Source organism: Sphaerodactylus townsendi, linkage group LG04 (assembly GCF_021028975.2).
Source record: "Sphaerodactylus townsendi isolate TG3544 linkage group LG04, MPM_Stown_v2.3, whole genome shotgun sequence".
Classification (NCBI taxonomy): Eukaryota; Metazoa; Chordata; class Lepidosauria; order Squamata; family Sphaerodactylidae; genus Sphaerodactylus; species Sphaerodactylus townsendi.
This window is the reverse complement of record NC_059428.1, coordinates 84429449-84451065: the sequence shown is the minus strand read 5'-3', so window position 1 is coordinate 84451065 and position 21617 is coordinate 84429449. Positions and strand designations below refer to the sequence as shown.

The 21617-nt window shown below is 43.3% G+C and overlaps 1 protein-coding gene across 1 annotated transcript; it reads left to right on the top strand.

Annotated features, from left to right (window-relative positions):
- Positions 1-4570: 4570 nt before the first annotated feature.
- On the top strand, positions 4571-20215 carry LOC125431329. The gene is made up of 4 exons (XM_048494093.1): positions 4571-4590; positions 6185-6236; positions 7359-8000; positions 18927-20215. Exons 1-4 carry the CDS (start codon positions 4571-4573, stop codon positions 19116-19118), a joined length of 906 nt encoding a protein of 301 aa, XP_048350050.1. The 3' UTR covers positions 19119-20215.
- The last annotated feature ends 1402 nt before the right edge of the window (positions 20216-21617 follow it).

The following is a 21617-nucleotide window of genomic DNA, read 5'->3' as shown; positions in this document are numbered from 1 at the left end:
ATCCTTCTAAACTTTTGCTGGTCACTGTGGTCTCTGATAAGTGTGACACTGGCATTTTTCTGGTTTGCCTGATAATGGCAGAATTTGAGCAAACCTTGCAAATGCTGTGTTTCCTTTTATTAGTCTTCATTCTCCCCCCCAGCATTTTCAATGTATGCCCCTGGTTCTAGTATTGTGAGAAAGAGAGAAACATTTCTCTCTGTTAACATTTTCTACCCCATGCATAATTTTATAGACTTCAATCATATCCCCCCTCAGACGTCTCCTCTCCAAACTAGAGTCCCAAACGCTGCAGCCTCTCCTCAAAAGGAAGGTGCTCCAATCCCTCAATCATCTTTGTTGCTTTTCTTTGCACTTTTTCTATCTTCGATATCCTTTTTGAGATGTGGAGAGTCCAGAAATGTGTTCTTAACCACTACTCTATGCTATCTATACAGCAGTCAGCAAATTTTAAAGATACTTAACTCTGGTGATTGGGACAATGAACACATGAGACAGATCTTTCTACATGCCTGAAAAAGTGTCCCAGGTTTCTGGAAAAATCTGAAATCTTAATTGGTAAGAGAGTTAAAACCCTATAATGAAAAAAGGAGTCCCTATAGCTTTAAGGAATTAATTTCCTCTTTGGCTGATGCTAGGCAACCACAGCATGCCAGGGTGGGTTATGTGAATAAAAGTGGGCAAAGTCCACCACTTTTTTTGGCCTTTGAGAGAAGATTCACCAGGGCAAAGCCTGGCTACAGTTTGCCTCTTCCAGGTTGGGAAATGCCTGGGGATTTTGGGATGGAGTCTGGAAAAGCAGATTTGGGGGGGGGGAGCGGGGGAGAGGAGCCACAGCCAAATATAATGCCATAGAGTCCAGCCACCATGGCAGCTATTTTCTCTAGGGTGAAAGTTCTCTGTTGCCTAGAGATAGATTGTAATAGAGCAATAATCAGGGATGTTGCACATCTATTGGCCACCTTGGTGATTCTTTTTCAGGTCTTCATAATAATATGATAATGCGTTAACCTTGGAAACAATAGCTAAACTTACTCCCAATGATGCAACAACACTATTTCATTCACATTTCAGGGGATTTACCCAGCACTAAAGGCAGCAGGTGTTGCTAACACCGAATTCACTTGGGATTAAAGCAGGTATTTAAAAATCTGAGGATTTCCCCCCCCAGTCTTCCTTGTGTCTTGTAGGACTCCTTGTTTCCACACCTCCTTCAAACTTTCATAAATCTATAAAGGCAAAGGTAACATGGAAAAGCAACCAAGTGGTTTCAAATTATATAAAGTTCTTACAATTTTAAATTGGCGGCATTGTTCCTAACATTCTGTAAGATCTGCTATGTGTGAAATTATTGATACTTTTTTTGCTTAATTTGGGGCAGGGGGTTAATTTGCTCAGAGTTTTACCAAGAGGACATTGATTTTTACTGAAATTCTCTCATTTAACCCTGAGTTACAGCCTCACAGCTGGTGACTTTTATTTAATTTTCGATTACCTGGTAATGTTTGTTTGAAGATATGAGCTGGTGTAACCTCAGCTTGTGGGTTCTGTGGGGCAGTACTTGGAATGAGTTGCAACAACAATTTTTAAACAACAAAATGGTTTACTTTTCTTTACAATTAACACTTTTAAAACATCAACATTTAACGTTACAATTCAAGGTCCTGTTCAGGTTGCATTTCAAGTCCTTCTATTTACAGTCTACTGATATTGCCAAGTCCAAATTCTTCTTTGCAAGTTGGCTGGCTCCTGAAGACTCCAAGGGCTTGATGAACAGGTTGCAACATGATGAAGGTCTCCAGGAGAACTCTCACCCATTACAACCACAAAAGAAAACCCTTAACAAGGTGTTAAGGGCTTATAGAAATCAAGGTCCGAGTCTGGTAGCCTTGTCTTCTGCAAAGAGCTCTTTCAGCCTTTCTGCTGCTCTGAGTCTCCACCCCTTACTGGGTCAACCCAATCTGGGCCAACCCATTCTGGGCATGGGGGTTACACTAGGAGACATTTATAACACGCAGTGAGATGCAGTGTTAGTTGGTTGATCATACTTGGGCATTGGCAATTCTAATAGGAAAGGAACAACCGGTTAACATGTTACCCTAAACAGAAATCTCCAGTTAAGTTGGAGAGAATTAGGTCAATTCCACACTGTAGAAATTCAAGCCCGGTACAATTTAGCCTAAGGTTAAAAGTTATCTTTACTTATCTTAAAATGTGGAGGAGCTCAGAAATGTGGCTGCCCTACTCAGCAACCGGAACCGGAACCCGCACCGTAGAAATGTAATGGATTGATGAAGGGAAATAACCCCAGGAAAGAACTTTGCATGGGTTCCTCCCCCAAAGTGGGATTGATCCATTATATTTCCCTCAACCTGGATTTTTCAAAAAATGCCAACATTGTAATTAAAATATATATATATTGGGTTGAACCCGCTTCCATGGGAATGGCACTAATGCCCAACCGCTTTACTTTTCCTGCTCTGCTGCTCATTGTCCTGCCTTACATCATGTCAGTTTCATTTCTGCTGAGCTGTCAACCAGTGGGACAGCCTGCCATTTTCAGAAATGTCCCCCAAGCATGTTTTGCCCCCTTGGCAGCAATTGTGAGTACCATTTCACCCAAATGTGTACAGCAATCGATTCACAACCTTTCCTTTTTCTTTTTTGGGTGCTCAGAGCACATAGCTAGGCAGATACACATCTTTGGATGTGGATGCGACAATTGCTTTGCTCCCTTTTTGGACAGATTTTATTATTTTGTATATCACAGTGTAAACGGGGTGGAGATTGCATGCTTCATGTTTCCGTGTGTTGTGATTTCAAAGTCCTAAACCTTTTTTTCCCCCCATGCTGTAGAAGTGGGAGGGAGAGGTTCTGCTTAGGCTCCCAGTGGTGCTGTAGGTGCTCCACCAATCAGAAGCATTCCCTTAGCAGAGGGTGGGAGTGGGTGGAAGGGGGACTGTGGTGATGGACAGGCAATCAGAATGCAGGAAAAATGGGATCTTTGCACTTGTGCATTTGCATTGTGGGTTTGTGCAAAGGGGCAGAAAGAAAACAGATTATTTTCTTCACAGAGAACAAGTACCCATGCAAAGACCAAAAACGGAATAGACTCAAATTCCAAAATAACAGATGTAACCCATTATTAGTATGCTGTGCAGAATCGACCTTAGTGCAGTCAGACAGCAAGATGAGGTCAATGTATGCCAGGATAGTCTATGGGTGAAAACTCTCAAGTGAACAGGCATTGTTTTTTTAAGAATAAAAAGAGTAACACAAGAACTACATTTTAAGCAATGAACATATGCACAGAAAGCATACAAGAACTGACAAAGATAAGAGAGAGGATCTTGGATAGGGCTTTAGAGATGATTGTCAGTGACATCTTAAAGGGACATCCAAGGAAAGGAGGCCAGAAGTGGAAAATGCCTGGATTATTCCCTTGAATACCCACTGATTACTGGGATTGGTGAAGATAGGGTCGATAATGCTCTGCTCAGAGTGCTGATTAAATCACCTTGGGGTGAACAATGGGTGTTCGTTAGACCTATTGTCTAGCCAACACCTTAGAGCCAAGGAAAAAGTTCAGTGATTAACCCCCTTCCTGCCCAGGCTTGACACACAAGATGCACCCCAAAACTCTCTGTGAAGCATCCATTTTGGGGGGAGCAGTCTTTAACCCCCATGCCATCATGGTACTGATTAGTGGGTGGAGGAGTACGAATGCTTAAAAACAATGCAATCTTATAGTTACTCCTTTCTAGACTCAATGAAATCAATGGTATTAGCCTAGAATAACAGCATAAAAATGCCCTATAGATTATCTTGATATGCCGACATGCACTTCCTAAAAATTAGAAACAGTCAAAAGGCTTCTTATCAAGTCAAAACTGTTGGGGCCAGATTTAATGCCAAAAAGCAATTTTAAGGACAAAATACCCATCAGTCAGACCAGAGCTCCCCATTTCTCCATGTCTTCTAAAGTTCAGAAAAGACTTTCCCCATCACTTTTCCCTTTCTTATACTTTAAAATAAAGACATGTTTGAAATAAAATTTTTAAAATCCCTCCTGGTCATTGGGGAGGGCAGAAGTAGAGCAGGAGAGGTGGTGTGGAGCCCAAAAGAGACCCTGCTTGTGCTCTTCCTTGGAAATGCCCTCTCTATTATATCAAGATATCAATCTCTTGATATGGACATTTAGAGAAGCAGGAATGAGACAACAACATGGAAGGGGGTTGAGGGGAAAGGCATGGGTGGCAATGTGAAGGGTAAAGGGTGGAGGTAGATAGGCTGGCCATGGGCAGAGGGAAGATGTCTGGGCAAAGTTGTGTTCACTGGCAAATCTCACTCTGGCAAAGAAGCAAGTTAAAAAGTCAGGCTAGAAGTAGCATCATTTGCCTCACAGAGAATGGAGAATGAAAGTGGGTGTTGAGGAAATATGTCCCTACAAGAAATCTTGCCATGATGGATAGTCACCCTCATCAGTCACTGGACACCTTGAGCTTAATTGACATTTATCATGTATTTGAAATATTTTTATGCTGCCTTTTGGGGAATCATCTATGCTGACATGGGTCTCATGAAGGAAAGGTAGGATAAAACTCTAACAGATAGAAATAATTCTGAGAGAAATTAAATTCCCATCCCCATGTTTATCATGGGGCCTTGAGAAAATGACTACTTCTTGGACTAATGGCATGATGAAATTAGTCTCTTTAACTTTCTTGTTAAAGATTTCTGGTCCTAATTTAATGATGAACAGGTTAAAGATTAACTAATGATGTATGGATATATTTAAACAAAACTGCTTCTGACTGAAGGAGAAATTCCCACTATTCATCATTCTGTCCCATTTATGTAATTAGTTGTTCTGCTCTGGCTACTATTATAAAGCATGCTTCATGATGTGAGGGGGGGGGGTGTTTTCAAATGTTGTTTTCAATTTTTTTCAGGTGATCAGAAGACAGTTTTTCAAATAACTGATAAGTATGTCTATAAGTACCATGACCATTTTTATGTACTTCCCTTTATAAATAAGATCAACATGCATTTTCATCTATATTTAGATACAAGATGAACAACCAACAAGCGTAATAGAATTAATTATGCAACGAGTGCTGCTTTAACAAAACAAGTACAAAAAATTAAAAATGGAGAAACAACTGAATGTGGAGAATACCTGAAGGCACTTCAGAAAAGTACAACTAGAAGTCTCTTCACATGCATTACTCTACGCTTCTGTCTTAAAACATCACATTTTCCAAAAAGACAAGGTGCCACATAATGAAAAAAAACCTGATTTCACGGGGAGGGTGTGTTTGGGGGATTTGTTGCAGTTCCTTTTTCTCCTTTTCTATTCCAGAAGCATTTGGTGCATCTGGGAACCTTCTTTCCACACAGCACTACCTCATCTAGAGTATCTCCTGTCCCCCATTTTGACTGCCACCAACTTGATCAACGGGGGCTTTCTTTGAAGCGTTCTTGTCTCCCCATACTTTTTTGTTCCGTGCAGAATATTCTAATGTGAACTTGCATTATTCACATTAGCTACTTCGTACATATTGATTGGTCTTAACAAAGATGTATTTCACTGATGGGTGTGTATGTGTGTAGTTTTCACCAAACACAAATATGCTCACCTTCAATCTATATTTTGCATAATATAGTGATGAAGAGTGTATCTTTTCCACCCCCAGTCCTGGTACTGTTTTGCTGATCTTTTAAAGCCTCTGTATAAAAGCAGTATGCTCTGGTAGTTTTTGCCTAAATTACATGTGTACCTACAGATGAAGGACTACCTCCTTCCACTGTCCATCCCCCCCCCCATTATGATCCTCTTTTCAGTCCCTGCTCTCTGTGACCCCTGCACAGGTGAGGTGGGTGGCACCCAGAGTTTGGCCTTCTTCAGCAATTACACCACTCTTTGGGAATACCCTTCCTTGTGATGCCTGCCTGATACCTGCCTTACTTTCTTTTGGGCACCAGGCCAAAACATTTTTTTGGTATGCAGGCTATGGATTTTTTTTCCAGTTAGCCTGTTTTACTAATATCATTTTTGGCTTGTTTTATTTCATTTTATGGTCTTGTTTTTAAATTGGCTTGGCTTGTTTTAATTAGTATGTTTTCACATATTCTACTGGCTTGACTTGTTTTATTGACTTGATTCATTGTTTTATTGTTTTAGGTATAGGGCACATATAGTAGGGCTGCAGAGGCAGCATACAGATTTCCCGAAGGTACAACAAGCTTATGAATACTTTTATGCCCAATCACAAAACACCAGTTGCACTAATTAATTAATTAATTAATTAATTAAAAACATATATAACTGTCATCTAGTTCGACAGTGTCTACACCCACTGGCAGCAACCCAAAGATATCTGCTAGGCCACCTTCCTTTTCTGGGAGCTTCTTCTTCTAATAAAGTGTGTGCCTGCATGCATCCAACACCTACAAAAGGCAGCTTGACTATATAAAATTTTACATCATTTCCGAAAGATCCTTTGAGTATGCACAGCTGATCAAATTGCAGCTGATCAAAGTGCACCTGGGTAGGAGGACTGCCAGCTGGCTAGCCACTGGTATTTCTCTCATCTGTCTTGTTGCCAAGTTAGGTAGCAGCTTTTGATATATATAATGGAGGGGGTAGGAGAAGAGTTCCAGGGGCAAATAGGCAGCTGTCCCCATGCTGGAGGGGCCCCTGACCACCCACAGACCTACCCCCACCCCAAAAGAGCAGAGGGGGGGAAAGAACAGGCTCCTACCACCCCCACTCACACTTTTGGGGCTTGTAGCACCTATGCACAGCACCAGCCACTCATATCCACTCCATCCAGGGGTCAGGCAGCTAGCTCAACCACTTGTGAGTTCTCTGTCCGGGACTTAAATCCTGCTCGCCTCACATGGGATAAAGACCATCCTTTCTCCACCCTGTGGATTGGCAGTGATTTTTGGCCCCACCTTGGGCTTCTGCCCTGGGCCCCAGAATCACTAAGACCACCACAACTGGTTCTTGGGAACGCTGCACTGGTTCTACCCGTGGGTTGAATCTTTCCTTTGCCAGATTTGGCTTCCCAAAAGTTGACAGGCCGACTCGAGCCTATGGCATCATTCTAAGAGGCTGGCGGGACAAGACTTCTTTGGCTCGGGCCCTTCCTCCCTACTCCTGAGGCTTCGGAGCACCTCCGGGAGGAAAGGTGGCTGAAGCGGGGAAGTCGGGATGCTCTCAAGAGCGCCTCTCTTCCAGAGCGCCGTCTGGGAAAGTTTTAGAGGGTGTTCATGGCCCACCCTAGAGGCTGTCGTGGAAGCAAAACATGGGTATTGTTGAACGAGAATGGTGAAGCAAAGATACTCTGCAGCTGTTCAGAGGCACTCCTTCCCCCGGCCTTCGACGAGGCCTGAAGAACAAGCACGCGCGAACGGGATTTTTCCACCTGGGTCGGAAGGCAACCGCCGAAGGCGGTGGTCTGCCGCGGCCCTTCCCTTCTCCAGCCCACCCCAGTCTAAGAGGCCAGCCCTCCCACGGAGGCCCGTGTGCTGTGGGGAGGGAGCGCCGCTGGGGCGCGTGCCCTGGGGAACGGCTTTCCCGGCTGCCGCAGAGAGAGGGGGGGAAGTCGGGAGGCTGCAGCAACAGCAGCGGCGGCGGCGGCGGCTGCCTTTCTCCCTGCTGCAGGAGCAGCGCTGCAGAGCCCGAGCCGTTGCGCACCGGGGAGGAGCCCCGGGCACTGCGCCGTCCACTTTGCGGCGGTCTGGCCGAGGAGTTTGGGCGCTTTCCCACTTCATCCCTGCCAATGGAGCCGGCGGCTGCCGCTGCCGCCACCGCCGGTCTTTTCTTGGCCGGGAGCGAGCAGCAGTTCTACGCGGAGCTCTTCGCGCTCTGCTGTGGTGGCAGCTGCCAAACGGTGCCCGAGGCAGGGACAGGAGCGGCCCCAGCCGCGGGGGGGAGCAAAGTGGCCGAGCTCTTCCGGGCCTCGCAGTTGCCTCCGGAGACGCTGCACCAGGTAAGCTGGAAGGGGAGGCAGAGAGCCTGCGGGCTCCTCCGTGACTGTGGCGCTGAGAAAGTGGGAGAGTGTGTTTCTGGGCAGGTGCAGAATGCTTTTCTTGCTTCCGAAAGAATTCATCAGGGTTCCAGGTCTTCCAGCAAAGCGTCAATAGAGCCTGGGAGTGGAAGGACAGTCGACGGCGTTGGACAACTGACTTCCACTGGTTTCCTCAGTGTCACCAGCTGAAGGGCGCTTCGGAATAATACACCCCACCCCATCGCCTTTCCTAAAAGTAGACGTAACCGGGAATGAAAGTTTGTTTTGCTCGCGTTTTCTTTTGAAATGGTGCTCCCCACCGCTCCCGCTTCCCTCACGTGCTTTCTAATTCATGGCTAAACAAGAAGGTCGAGGTTTACTTTGTTGGATAACAAGGCACACAGGGTTGGTGTTAAAGTTAATTGGAGTTACAGTTGAAGAGAAAGCCTTTGGCTCCTTGATTGTTTCTACCGGTTGGTTTGGTCTTGCAGAGGGAGGTATCCTGTTGGAAAAGATGAAATTAGTGCAACTCATGCTGCCATTCTGTTACCATTTTTAGTGGATGATTGGTGAATTATATTGGAGAAAGTTATGTACTATTCTATATAGACGTGCATGGTTCTTGAACACTATTTGTTGCTGGTTATCTGCTATTGCTAGTTAACTGGGTTTTTTTATCACAGGGGAAAGAGAGTATTTTATGCTGTCTCATCATCTCACTTCCTCTATTTCCTCTGAAAAAATACACTAGGGGAGACAAAAACAAATGAAAACTATCCCAGTTGTTACAGCTGCACATGCACCCAGAATACTGTTCACAATTGTTTACACCTTCTCCGTTACCAGCTGCAAAAAGCTTGTATCAGCCTTTGTGTCATGGGCATTATTTTTTTTGGTCTGCTTTCTGGGCATATTTCTCTTCCATCTCAAAATTCTTGAATCCTGACATGGCTTCTTTAAAAATATTTGTATTATGTGCTGTTACACTAACAGTAGCATGCTAATACGTGCCGCTTGATCTTCTTCATTTTAATAATCTGAATAAGTGGGGGCAGATTGTAACTTGATATGCTAATAACTGGATGCTTCTGGTTTTGTTTTTCTGGTTTTTTTGCCCCCCTGGGATGAATTCAAGACTTAAGACCTTTGGGAGGTACATAAAAATATCCACACATACCATTTGACTTACAAACTAAGAGCAGAGTTTTATGTTCTGTTGGAGGGGTTAGAGCTCTTTGCTGTGGTCTGGAAAACTTTGTGCACAGCTGAAGGCCCAGCACACCTGCTAAGAGGCCTCCTTGTGTCTTCTGCCCAACCTCAAAATAAAGGGATCTGTCAGAGAAAGGAATGTGGCCAGACCACATCTTGTTGTCCTGTCCTGTATAACAAGGAAGACGGGTATACTTGAGAGAGTGCAGTTGACAGAGGGTGCATTGGCTCTTCAGAGGTAGGCACCTTCCAGCTCTACATAATGAGGAAAGAGACCACACACGATGCAAAGAGTGTGACGGAGAGTGCTGTTCCTAGCCTACATAAGCAGCTTCCATTGATATTCATCTGGATTTATGCATGATAGGCTAAGTTTAGGATTGCAGCCTCAGAGTACAGGGAAGATGAAAGCCAGATGCCCCAGTGATTCCCTTTGCCCAGCAGCTGGCTTTCATGGTCTGTTCAGATTACTTGTGGAAACATGTTCCTTTACCTTGATTTTTTTTAAAAAATTGTATCAGGGCAATGGAAAGTAGGCGGGGGGGGGGGGGGGCGATTTCTGGTGCTTCTCTATGGTACCTACCCAAACTGTCTCGACTCCAAGACACTATATAAACATTGACGAGAACTAAAAAGATAAAGCCTGGAAAGGAAGAAAATAAAAGGTAAATTAAAAGTATATATATAAAGAAGAAGCTTCTGATTTTCTCTGTGACAGATGTAAGTAAAATAACAAGCTTAGTATTTACTCTGTTACAAAAATAAAAACGCTTTTTTCTATTATCTAATTATTTTTTTAAATCGTAAAATCCACAAATCATCAATTCATTTTTTGTTTCATGCAAAAAGTCTATAAAGGGTTTCCAGTCAGTAAAAAAATGAAGATATTGTCTTTTCTCTGATCAAAGAAATGTAGCCATCTCTGCATATTTCATCATTTTTTTGCCATTTTCCTATTGTAGGTAATGTTGAACCTTTCATTTTTTGAGGATATAATAATCTTGATGCTGTAGTCATATATAAAAACAAAGTTCCATGACTCTTTTCTAGCTGTTTGTCCATACCTAAAAAGAGAAGTCTCTGGCTTCAATTATACAATCATCTTTAAAATCTTCTGGATTAGTGAGTGAAAATGAATGTCCCTTCCCTTTGTTTCACATTTCCAGCATACATTTGAAATACCTTTAAATATTTCAGCCAATTTCTCTGGTGACATGTACCAAAGATACATCATTTTATAGAAATTTTCCTTAAGACTAGAACTTAATGTGAATTTTACCTTCTTTTCAACTTTAAAACTATTTTTATTCATCAAATCTCTCCTTGTATTTTCACATTTTTAACATCCTTGTTTTATGTATATTAATCTTAAACCCAGTTACTGTACCTAATTCTTTCAATTTTGCCATTAATAATTCTATGTTAATGGGTCTTCTAAAATTAATATCAAATTATCTGGAAAGGGTTTTAATGTCTCATTTTTGATCCTCGCTCTTTTAATCCTCTCATCTCGTCTTATATCTTTATTCAATATTTCAAGGACTAAGAGAAACAAGAGAGGAGATAGTAACTTTGTTTTTTTTTACTTCCACATGATTTAGTTAATTGTCTGCTGTAACTACAGAAAAACGTAGGGATGTACAGTTGGTGTTATTTATTTATTTATTTATTCTTTAGATTTTTATACCGCCCCATCCCCAAGGGCTCTGGGCGGCGCTTCCCTAGTTTTATTACATATTTGCGTTGACCACCTTATTATAGGAGTTGTGTTAATTACCTAATAGATTGGAGGTGGAACTGTTGAGACCTCATTGAAGGAGAAGATGAGCGGAAGGTGATCACTAATTAAAAAATCACTGTAAAATGTAAGATCATTGTAAAATGTTAAAAGCACATGAAAGGCATACAAATGTGGTCTGTATAGCTGCATTGTAACCCTTCTTACATATAATTATTTGTCATGAATTTTTCTAGAGCCTTTATTTATGGGTAGCCCAGTCCTGATGCGTGGTGGTGATTGGACTGACGCATTTGCCTCTTTTGCTGGTGCAAAGGACACCCCTCCAGTGGAGAGGACAGAGGCGCCAGTGGCCAGGCCCCCCTCAGGTGGCCAAAGGATTTTTTTCAGCTGCCTCCCCATGCTACTTGGAAGCCCTTTGGAGGCAGTGTGGCAGTGGCGCTGTGTCCAGCTGCCTTGCATCTGATTTGGGCTGTTAGATAATTACCTGCTTTTCTCCCCTGTGGAGACCCCAAATAGCTGACTTCATCATTGTCCTGGCCTTTATTTTACTCGCATAGCAACAGTGAAGTAGGTTGGGCCGAGACAAAGTGACAGGTGCACAGTCACCTAGAAAGCTTTGATGGCAGTGTGGAGATTTGAATTTGGATCTCCTGCATTATAGTCTAAGCACTACATTCTGCCAGTTCTCTTCTATTACTTTGTGCATGTGGAACAATGCTGATGTTGAATTCAAGACTTTAAAATAAATTCACTAGTAGAGAATAATGTTCATTTGTAAGAATTTAAGAAGTGATCTTTAAAACAACTTGTTGCATCTCGAAACACAAAGAAGAACTCGGGAAATCGGGAACTGGATAAAACTAGCCAAGCTTGAACAGCACTAATACTTGTCTTTCTGTTGTTTCCCTGGAAACTGGCTAGTGTTCTTGTGACTGTATACAGGAACTTATTCTTCTGAGTGTGTCTTCATTGCATCCTCCAACCTGAGAGTTTGACTCAAGACAGATGAATCTTGGGGCTTTCAGAGAATTGACCCCACGGGAAACCCTTGTGGAACTGAATTGATAAACTGAATTGTTGGTAGGATGCTACTGAACTGGCAGTGTGTCAGAGACCATTCGTCAAAAACTATTATGTGCTTTCTCAGCAGCAAATCTCAAGTTTATAAGTGCCTTTCTAAAACATATAATGAAACTATTTCTATTTGTAAGACTCAATCTTCTGACATATTTGACACTGTCTCATAATTAGTTTCATATTGGTGCAACAGGAAGTAAAATTCAGAAAATTAAAAAAAGTTAGATTATTTTAAAAGATGTGGTGTATTATGCCTCAGAGGATAAGCTGTGATATGAGAGACTGCCAGCTAAAATCTAATATCTGCCACAAATGCACATGCTCATTCATCTCAGGCAAGCCAATCTCTTTCAGCTTGTCAAGTAGTTATAAGATTACTGGCCTACCTTACAAGGCTATTAGGATAACAACAATGTATGGAAAGTGTAAACACTAAGTATTATTATAGAAATAATAAATGAAAGATATTTTGTAATGAAAGATATTTGTAATGAAAGAAAATGAAAGATATTTTGTAAGTTTGGTTCACAAGATGCAATGTGACAGACAGCATATCCATTCATAAGTGACACAAAAATAGGAGCAGTGTAGAAATGTGACTATAAATCCATCTTCCAGCATGGTTATCAGCAGATTTAAACACTTTATTCAAGTGAGAATAGAGCTGTCTTTCACAATGCGCACAAATAGCAACACTCAAAACACACGCCCCGCCAAAAAACCCCTCTCTTTAAGCAGCATGTGTGAAATTGCCTTTGAACGTTAAAACTCAGATCAATACAAAAGAAGCAATACAGAATTAAAAATCAAAATCTTCAAAAAATATTTGCTCACCATTCTTGTACTTGATTGTGAACTTGATTGTCAGTTGACAGAAAGGATAAATACGAATTCATATTACTGTAGGATGTTTTCCATTCAAAGAAATTCAAAACAGCATCCTTAAAGTAGATACTATATCCTAACTGAAGGAAGGTTAATAGTTTTGCTTATCACTTTGGTTATTTCATTGTCTTTCAAAATATATTTCTAAGAGTTTCCTCAGAAGCATTTAATTCTCTAAAAGATTGTATTTTGGAAGGGCTGTGAGTTTGATTTGACAGCTAAACAGAACAGCTAAATTATTGTGATGAAGCTGTATGCAGGTGGATCAAAGCTATAACCTGCATCAACCTGATACCATCAGCCTTTTTCTCTTGAAATGCTGATACCAAATACATTAATTGCTGTTCAACAGGTGGCCACTGTGGCTATTGCAACTTTTTTTGAGGTTGCTAATGCGTGACCTGATTTTAAAAGAAGCAACTAGTGTACTTTCCATTAACATACTGTGATCCAGAAATCTATTCCTAGAAGGACAAGCACCATTTTGAACCTAGGATATTGTATTTTATTCAGACCATGAATGACTATCTTTTGGAGATCTTTCTGCAACAATGACTATCGATAAGAATGTTGGTTTGATTAGTAAAAGAAAGCATTGTATTTGTAATTCTAATACAGTGGACCGGGACCAGTAGACCAGAAATAGCGAACAGGAAGGCAACAAGGGTTGGCAGATGGTGGGGCAGCAAAGTAAGAAGGAGAAGTGACAGATGAAGAATGGAAAAGGTGAGGGAGAGGAGAAGAAGACTGAATGAGGTGACTAGGCAGAGGAAGGGGAGGAGGATACTGGTAATGGAAGGTGATGGCACCAGCAATGACGTCAACAGAAGTAGCAGCACCAGAGGCACCAGTCTCCTGAAGTAGTCAGGGGATCAACAAAGTGTGATCATAAAAAGAGCAACAAAAGGAGACAAGAGGAAACTCCAGCAGAATAGACCCAAGATGAGGGGGTGAGTACAGGAAGCGGAGGTTGGTAAGAAGCACTGGTCCATAAGATAAACCAGGCCATTCAGTTGGCAGCAGAAACCATCCTGATTAGTGACAGAGACTACAAGAAGGATGGGGAAGAGGAGGAAGAAGTCCACTTTTTCTGGAGACAACAGAGGATGACTGGAGTTCCCAAGGAATCTGAGCAGTGGCTGTGGACAGTGGGAGCACCAGGACCTATGGTTACATTAGTTCTAGATGAGGGTGGAGGAACTCTGTGGAGGACAGGAAGAAGGGGAAGGAGGAGAGGTGGTCACACCACCGTAAGCAGGGCAGTTATTGGGTGGGTGACAAGGGAGACTCTGGCTTGACATGAGCAATTCTGACAACGGTACCATTGGCAGGGACTCCACTAGCCACAGCAATGCTGCAGGGCAATGTGGTAATGCCAGACGCATCTCAACAGGCAGCACAGTAGGGGGACACAGAACACCAGTGGAACCCCAGCAAAGACAACCACGTGATGGAGGTGGCAAAAAGTGAGGCAGGACTCTTCAAGTGAGTCATGCTTGAAGCAGTGTTGATACCAGCAGTGCAGGCAGAAAAGCAACAGCAGCAACAGAGAACCTTCCTAACTACTGAAAAAGGAGGAGGAGCAGGGAAAGGCAGAGATTGCCAAGCCCAAGGGGGCCACACCCATTAAGTGGAGGAGGCAGGGACCCATCTGATTGTGGGCATGTGACAATGCAAAGGAGGCTTGTGGAGGAGGGACATGAGGGAAGACATCCTGTACCACTTGGAAGAATTGAAAACAGATGTTGTGGTCTTGCAGGGGGTTGATTTCCACATGGAACAATAACAGTGTGCAACCCAAGAGCAGTGGACGCAGTGGGGGCCATTTTTCAGGTCCTATCAGGTGAAACCAGAGCACCAACACCACCGACAGCAACATCAGTGCAACAGCCCCCAACAGTACCACCACCAGACCAATGCAGCAACACGGGCAGAACCCATGGATGGGATAGCAGTCCCGGTACACAACAGAGAGGGCTTCCACATCATGTGGATCATTTGGGCCACAGAGGACTCCCTGCTGTTCTTAGATCTAAATGTCCACAACAAAGGCAGGAAAACAAGAGAAGGGGAAGAAGAGACAGGAAAGAATGTCTAGGGCTGTGGTGGCAAACCTTTGGCACTCCAGATGTTATGGACTACACTTCCCATCAGCCCCTACCAGCATGGCCAATTGGCCATGCTGGCAATGAAACTGATATAGTCCCTAATCCATCCTAAAATGATATAAAAAATTCCTCCCTGAAACAAGGCCATGCTGGCAGGGGCTGATGGGAAGTGTAGTCCATAACATCTGGAGTGCCAAAGGTTCGCCACCACTGGTCTAGGGATAATAACAACCCAAATGGTTCAACCTGTGCAACTTAGCTGTGCCCAGGGAGTGTGCAGGATAGCACTAGCTGTGGTAAATGTTGATGGAGCAAGCAGACAGGACAGAGGTGGTGATGGGCCCCAGCATTGAGAGGGCACATGGGAAGAGGAAGTTGCTGATCACCAGAGATTTCTTCATTCGAATGCAGGAGTTGAACGAGTGGAAGCCAATGGAGGGGCCACAGGCCCCTTCTCACCAAAGAGTGTGATCCTCACCAATGGAGATGAACAGGAACAATGTGAAACTGTTGACTGAAGAAGAGGGGGAGCCGAATGGGTTCCTTAGGGGAGAGTTTGGTCTGGTGAACAGGAAATTGGACATGCCGAACGAGGTTGATTACCTGGCAGTTTGTTACAGGGGTGGAGTTTTTCCAAATCAGTGAAGACCTGATCAGGAGCCACAAGTGGAATGAAGGGAGAGGAGAGGCCACAGAGACCAACTTTATCCTGTGGATCGAAACCAGGGGTCTGCAACCTGCGGCTCTCCAGATGTTCATGAACTACAGTTCCCATCAGCCCCAACTGGCCATGCTGACAGGGGCTGGTGGGAATTGTGAGATTCATGAATTTATCTGGAGACACCGCAGTCTGACCACAGGCTAATCGCTAAGCTCAGACAGACCCTGTGAATCTGGACAGACCCTAGGATGATGATGACAGCAGAGATGTATTGGGGGGAAATGTTGCCTGGGGACAACACCTGCTCCGGGTGCCCCTGCACCCCCACCATGCTCGGGGGCAAGTCTCAGAGGTGGGAGCAGCTCAGACAGGCATCACAGCAGCAGGCCGGCCGGCTCCTGGACCATCCTGTTGCCACGGCGCCTGTCCGAGCCGCTCCCCCACCTCCTGCCCTCCCCAGGCCCTGGGAGGGCAGAAGCCAGCCTTCAGTGTGGTGGGAGGATAGGGTGCCGTGGCTTGGGGAGGGAAGGATAGGGTGCCGTGGCAGCAGGCCAGCTTCTGGCAGTAGGCTGGCTCTGTCTTTAGGTGCCTCCCCCGCTCCAACCCAGTTCTTCCAAACCAGGTCGGTGCAAGGGAGGGGGCCATTTTGCACAAACCCCCTGCCCGTTGGTGCGCCCAGGGTAATTTAGCCCCCCTACCCTCAAGTGTGGTATGCCCATGGACAACAGTGAGAGGTGCAGTGGTCCTGAACCTATGGGCGGAACATGCAGTGCTGCAGGTGGAAATGTAGAGAAGAACCATGGGTGACCACCACAGGAAGAAGGAACAAGCAACAGAAACAAGGAGGATGCTGAGCAATCCTGGGGCCAGACAGTCTCCCTGCACTATCTACATACAACTACAGGACTGCCTGGTGCTGCTCCTGATGGGGCTACTCAGTGTCATGTGGAACACAGAAAGATCGTGAGACAGTTTTTATGAGGGGACGTTGGTGTTGTTCTTCCAGGTGAAGGGAGACCTGTGCTTATTGCAGAACTGGTGACCCAACACGCTCATAAACGTTGACTACAGTCTGTTTGTGAAGATCATGAACAGAAGGCTAAGCATCATGGCAGAAAAGCAAGTATAGTTGCTATGGGGCCATCGTTTGTATATGGGGTGGGCAGAAAGATCCACTTCAAAAATGCTCCGCAACATTAATTTTGTCACAGTACTAGTTCGTTTTATAATTAAAATCATTTACTTTATGTATCAGTGATTATCTCTACTTTAGTTTTTTGCAACAAATTCATCTTACAATACGATCAATGAATGATTATGTGAGATGTTGCTGATCAATTCGAAGAGCCACTGTTCAGAAGTGGCAGATATGCTGTACCAGCAAAAAGTCCTAGGCTCAGTCTCCAGTATCAAAAGTTAAAAGCATCTTGGGCAAAAAAGATGGGCAAGACCTTTGCCTGGGTCATTGGAGACCTGTTCCTTGTGAAAACAGCTGGTGCTGAGCTAGATTTGCCTATCACCTGACCATGAGTAAGGGACCTCTGTTCATTCAGAAGTCATGCCTACTTTAAGAATTTTTTTCCCTTAGACAACAAAGATGTTGATGAGTGCATTAACACTTCTTGCTTTTCTTCAGTATGCCTAACTCCATGGTGGCGAACCTTTGGCACTCCAGATGTTATGGACTACAATTCCCATCAGCCCCTCCCAGCATGGCCAATTGGCCATGCTGGGAGGGGCTGATGGGAATTGTAGTCCATAACATCTGGAGTGCCAAAGGTTCGCCACCACTGGCCTAACTAGTTAATTTATCATTATGGTGACTTGTTGCTATGGTTACTGCGCATTGCAGTTGCCATTAGCACAGCCTGTCTAAATAATGGAAACTGCTGAACTGGGATGTAAGGATTTTGAGGTGTTTACATGGGCACAATAGTTTAAAATAAAATTGTCTGTTCCAGACAATTCTACAGATAATAATTTGACATTGGTATGTGCACCTGAGAACACAGTTTCTCTCAGTTACATGTTTCATGAATATTTTTATATCCATACTAGTGGGCCCAGCCACGCGTTGCTGTTTACAGAAATTGTCACTTCCTTATCACAGTCGCATTACACCCACGCAGATGTCCATTATGGGTCCAATGATCCCCAACATAGCCTTTTGGGGTGGTCAAATGGAATCCCTCTTTCCCTTTTCAATGCACATCATTATATGGTGCTGTCTTGGTTTTTTAAGTAAAAGGTAACCCTTCCCATTCCACAGTACAGAACTGTCCATCCGAAATTATGAATCCCGCTGTCCATGAGGCTGGTTGACACGCACAGTCCTAGCTTGGGTAAGGCAGAACTGGGGCAAGGAGGCTATCCCAATCAGGCAGCAGAGGCAGGGTGGTGAGTGACTCAGATCGAGGCCAGCTCCCTGGGTTCATAAAGGGCCACGTGCAAAAGAAGAGGAGCCAGCAGTTTTGGTTCACGCCCACTGAAGGTGAACTTCAGCTTGCTTTTAGTAAAAGAGAGCTGTGGCGAATATGGGTGAGGAAGTGGGTAAGTGGTGGTCTGTGGATGTGAGGGGAGGCCAGACAGAGTAGAGGTGTGTGAGGATGAGCTGGATGTGTATTGTGTGGTAGCAGTGGGTGAAGAGGCACAGAGAGTGAAAGTTACCAGCGTGTGAGGGGTGGGGACCCCACCTGATGTCTCACACGGCAAAGTGTGTATGTGTTTCACTTCCACTCGTATTACCTAGCAGTATTACCTATTTACTGTTTTCACTGCTCATCTCTGCCCGTCTGCACGAACATTCTAAGCCCTCATACCAAGCCCTCAGGCCACAGACAAGCTGCACGAACATTCTAAGGGTGACAGTTAAACACAGCCAGCTTCATGGCCTGGTGCACCAGGAAAAAGACGTTTTACCTGGCTCGGGTATGGACTTTCGGTGATTTGAAGGTCTGATTACCTGCCCGCAACAGGAAGGACGTCCTGTGAAAATGTGGGGGCAATCCGTCCAGCAGCTTCTGAGGGAGACCATCAGGGACAAACACACTGTTAGATTTTTATATATATAGATTAGTTGTCACTGAATAAGAATGCTATCGACATGCTTCTTCCTCATCCCCCAGTGATGAGAAGTGCCAAGGACTGCTGCGCTTCTGGGGCTTCCTTTCTCTTTGAGACACAGTTCTGGAGATGGATAGTGTTTTTAATATTTGCTTTATTCTCAGGTATTGAAGGGTGGAGGCAGTGGACCACAAGTCTGCAAGCCTGCTAAGAAACAGGTTGACTTTGAAGATGCTTCGCCATTCTCTCAGCAGTACTTGTTCCAAGTTCAGCACGGCTGTTTCTCCTCAGTCATATACTTCTACTGCCGCTTCTCAAACAATTGTTGCTTTCTTCAAGCACGAATGGGTTTTTGAATGAGAGAGCTAGTTGTCGAGAGGCCACCTCTTAGCAGTTAGCTCCCATGGAGGAAGCATCTACCACCAACAAAAATATTACCAAGTATGTTAGAAGGGCAAAGAACATTGGCAGAAATATAAATACGGACAAATGGGAAATTATTTGGAAAAGGGCATATACTCATTTAACAAATACTGAAGTGAAGGAAAATATATACAAAATGATCCCCAGGTGGTACATTATACCATACATATTGTCCAAGATGGATCATAAATAGATCAAAATTCTGCACTCTCTTCTGGAAGTGCAGAAAAAAAAGTTGGATCCTTTTTTCATGCTTGGTGGTCCTGCAAATTTTTTAAAAAAAATTCTGAAAGGTGATACATAGCTAGATTAAAGAAATCTTCACTGATATTTATTATTACGGCCTTTTGGCCAGCCAATAGTTTAAAATCAGAGTACATGTGAATACATAGAACTCCACTTATACAAAAATATAATATAAATTAAAATCCATTATAAAATCTATTAATAAATAACATTAGCTTCAGGCATCTTACATTAAAGAAAACTTGGGGGTTGAATTTAATTTTTCGCCAGAAATTTACTTGTTAGGATTTTATGAAGATAAGAAATTACATCCATATAGCAGATTAATAACAACATCGCACATCTGCAGCAAGAATAATTACAGCTAGAAAATGGAAATCTGGAGAAACTCCACACTTATGTGACTAGTGGGAAAAGATATTTACATGTATGGGTTTAGACTTACTGTCATTATCATTGTAGACCGAGATACCAGAGAAGAAAGAAGAATCATGGAGACCATTAGAAATGTTTTTCTATATCAAATTCAATATCTTCCAATAGAGAGTCATATCTATGTGTACAAATCCCACGGTTAGTGGGCAGGTTTAATTATTTAAGTTTTAATTAATTGAGAGTCCTTCTGTTAATAGTACTGTTTTATTTTGTGTCTATCATTAAAACTAGGAACGTGAAGTCAAACTAGTAAAATTAAAATTGTTACTAAAATAGGATATTCCCAATCGGGAATTTAAAAAAAATTGTCATGAATGATATCTGATTTTTTTGCCTTTATGTGCATATTATCATTTTGTAAAATGGAAATTTTGAATTTAATAAACTTTTAAAAATAAAAAAATATTATCATTGTTCTCTTAAAGGCCCTGGTTTGCCTATGTAAAACAATAGAAAGACCCATTCACAATAATTAGAAATTACAGTGATCTTTACACAGTAAGGCAATGATTTTAAAGCATAAAAAAATCAATGTTCAGAATGAGAGTGAAAGGAATTACTACTTGGGTGTCTCGGCTGTAATTTGAATATCAGCCCCATATTTAGAGAAAGGAAGCATTATGCTAAGTATTTTGAAAATGCTTTCTTTTTCGTATCTCCTTCTGGTGGACAATTTATCTGTTTTAATTTTATGGTGAATTCTTTAAAGGGTATAGTCTGAATATATATGTGTGAGGGTGTGTGTATGGCAGGATATATATCAAAATGTTTAAATTTAGGCATCCACATAGTGGCATACAACTAGCACAAAGTAACCTGCTTGTAAGATGCAACAATATTGTAAATGTGCCCAGTTTGCCAAGTAAATGAACTGAAACATATAGTGCCACAGGTGCCAGAGGTGGCACTCAGAGCCCTCTTTGTGGGCACGCATGCCATCACCCCAATGTGGGCACTTGGCAGTGGCACAGTGTCAAGGGGGAGAGGGGGCCGCAACATACTGGGTGCATGCCCCTGCGGGGGTGTGGCGAGGGCGTTCCAGGGGTATGACGGGGGTGTTTGGGGTGTTCCAGGGCAGGGCAGGGGCAGACAGGGACATGGCAGGGATGCAGGGCGCACATGTGCCCTGGACGCAGTTTTACCTTGCTCCGCCCTGGCACCCGGTCTCTAAAAGGTTCGCCATCACTGATATAGTGGATCATCTTAACACCATCCACCCAAACATCCAATTTACCATGGAAACTGAAAAAGAAGGAAAACTGCCTTTCTTAGATGTCTTGGTCTTTCGCAAACCCATTCATCAATTGGGCTACGCAGTATACAGAAAACCTACACACACAGACTGGTATCTACGTAAAAATTCCAACCACTACCTACAACAAAAAGGGGGTATAATCAAAACTTTGACAGATCATGCAAAACAAATTTGTGAACCTCACCTCCTCCCTGATGAAATCAATAATCTAGACTGGACTCTGCAGGCTAATGGCTACTCTACAACAGAAATCAGAAGAGCTTTAAGACCAAGAGAAACCAGACCAAGGATGTAGGTAAGGGGGTGGTTCTCGGGTTCAAACCCACCCATTCATGTCCGAAGCTCCGCCCCTCCGTTTGTGTGTTTTAAAAACATTTTAGTGTTTTTTGGTTTTTGGCCTGCAGTGGGTGCATTGTTTGAGCTAGCAGAACCAAACTTTCAGGGATTGTTTTGGGGACTCTCCTGATTATACTACCTGGTTTTGGTGAGGTTTGGT

Coding starts and splice junctions, on each gene's coding strand:
- LOC125431329 (XM_048494093.1), top strand. CDS start 4,571: ATGGGTCTCATGAAGGAAAG. Junction 4,591..6,184: donor ATGGGTCTCATGAAGGAAAG/GTAGGATAAAAC, acceptor TTATTGTTTTAG/GTATAGGGCACATATAGTAG. Junction 6,237..7,358: donor AGCATACAGATTTCCCGAAG/GTACAACAAGCT, acceptor GATACTCTGCAG/CTGTTCAGAGGCACTCCTTC.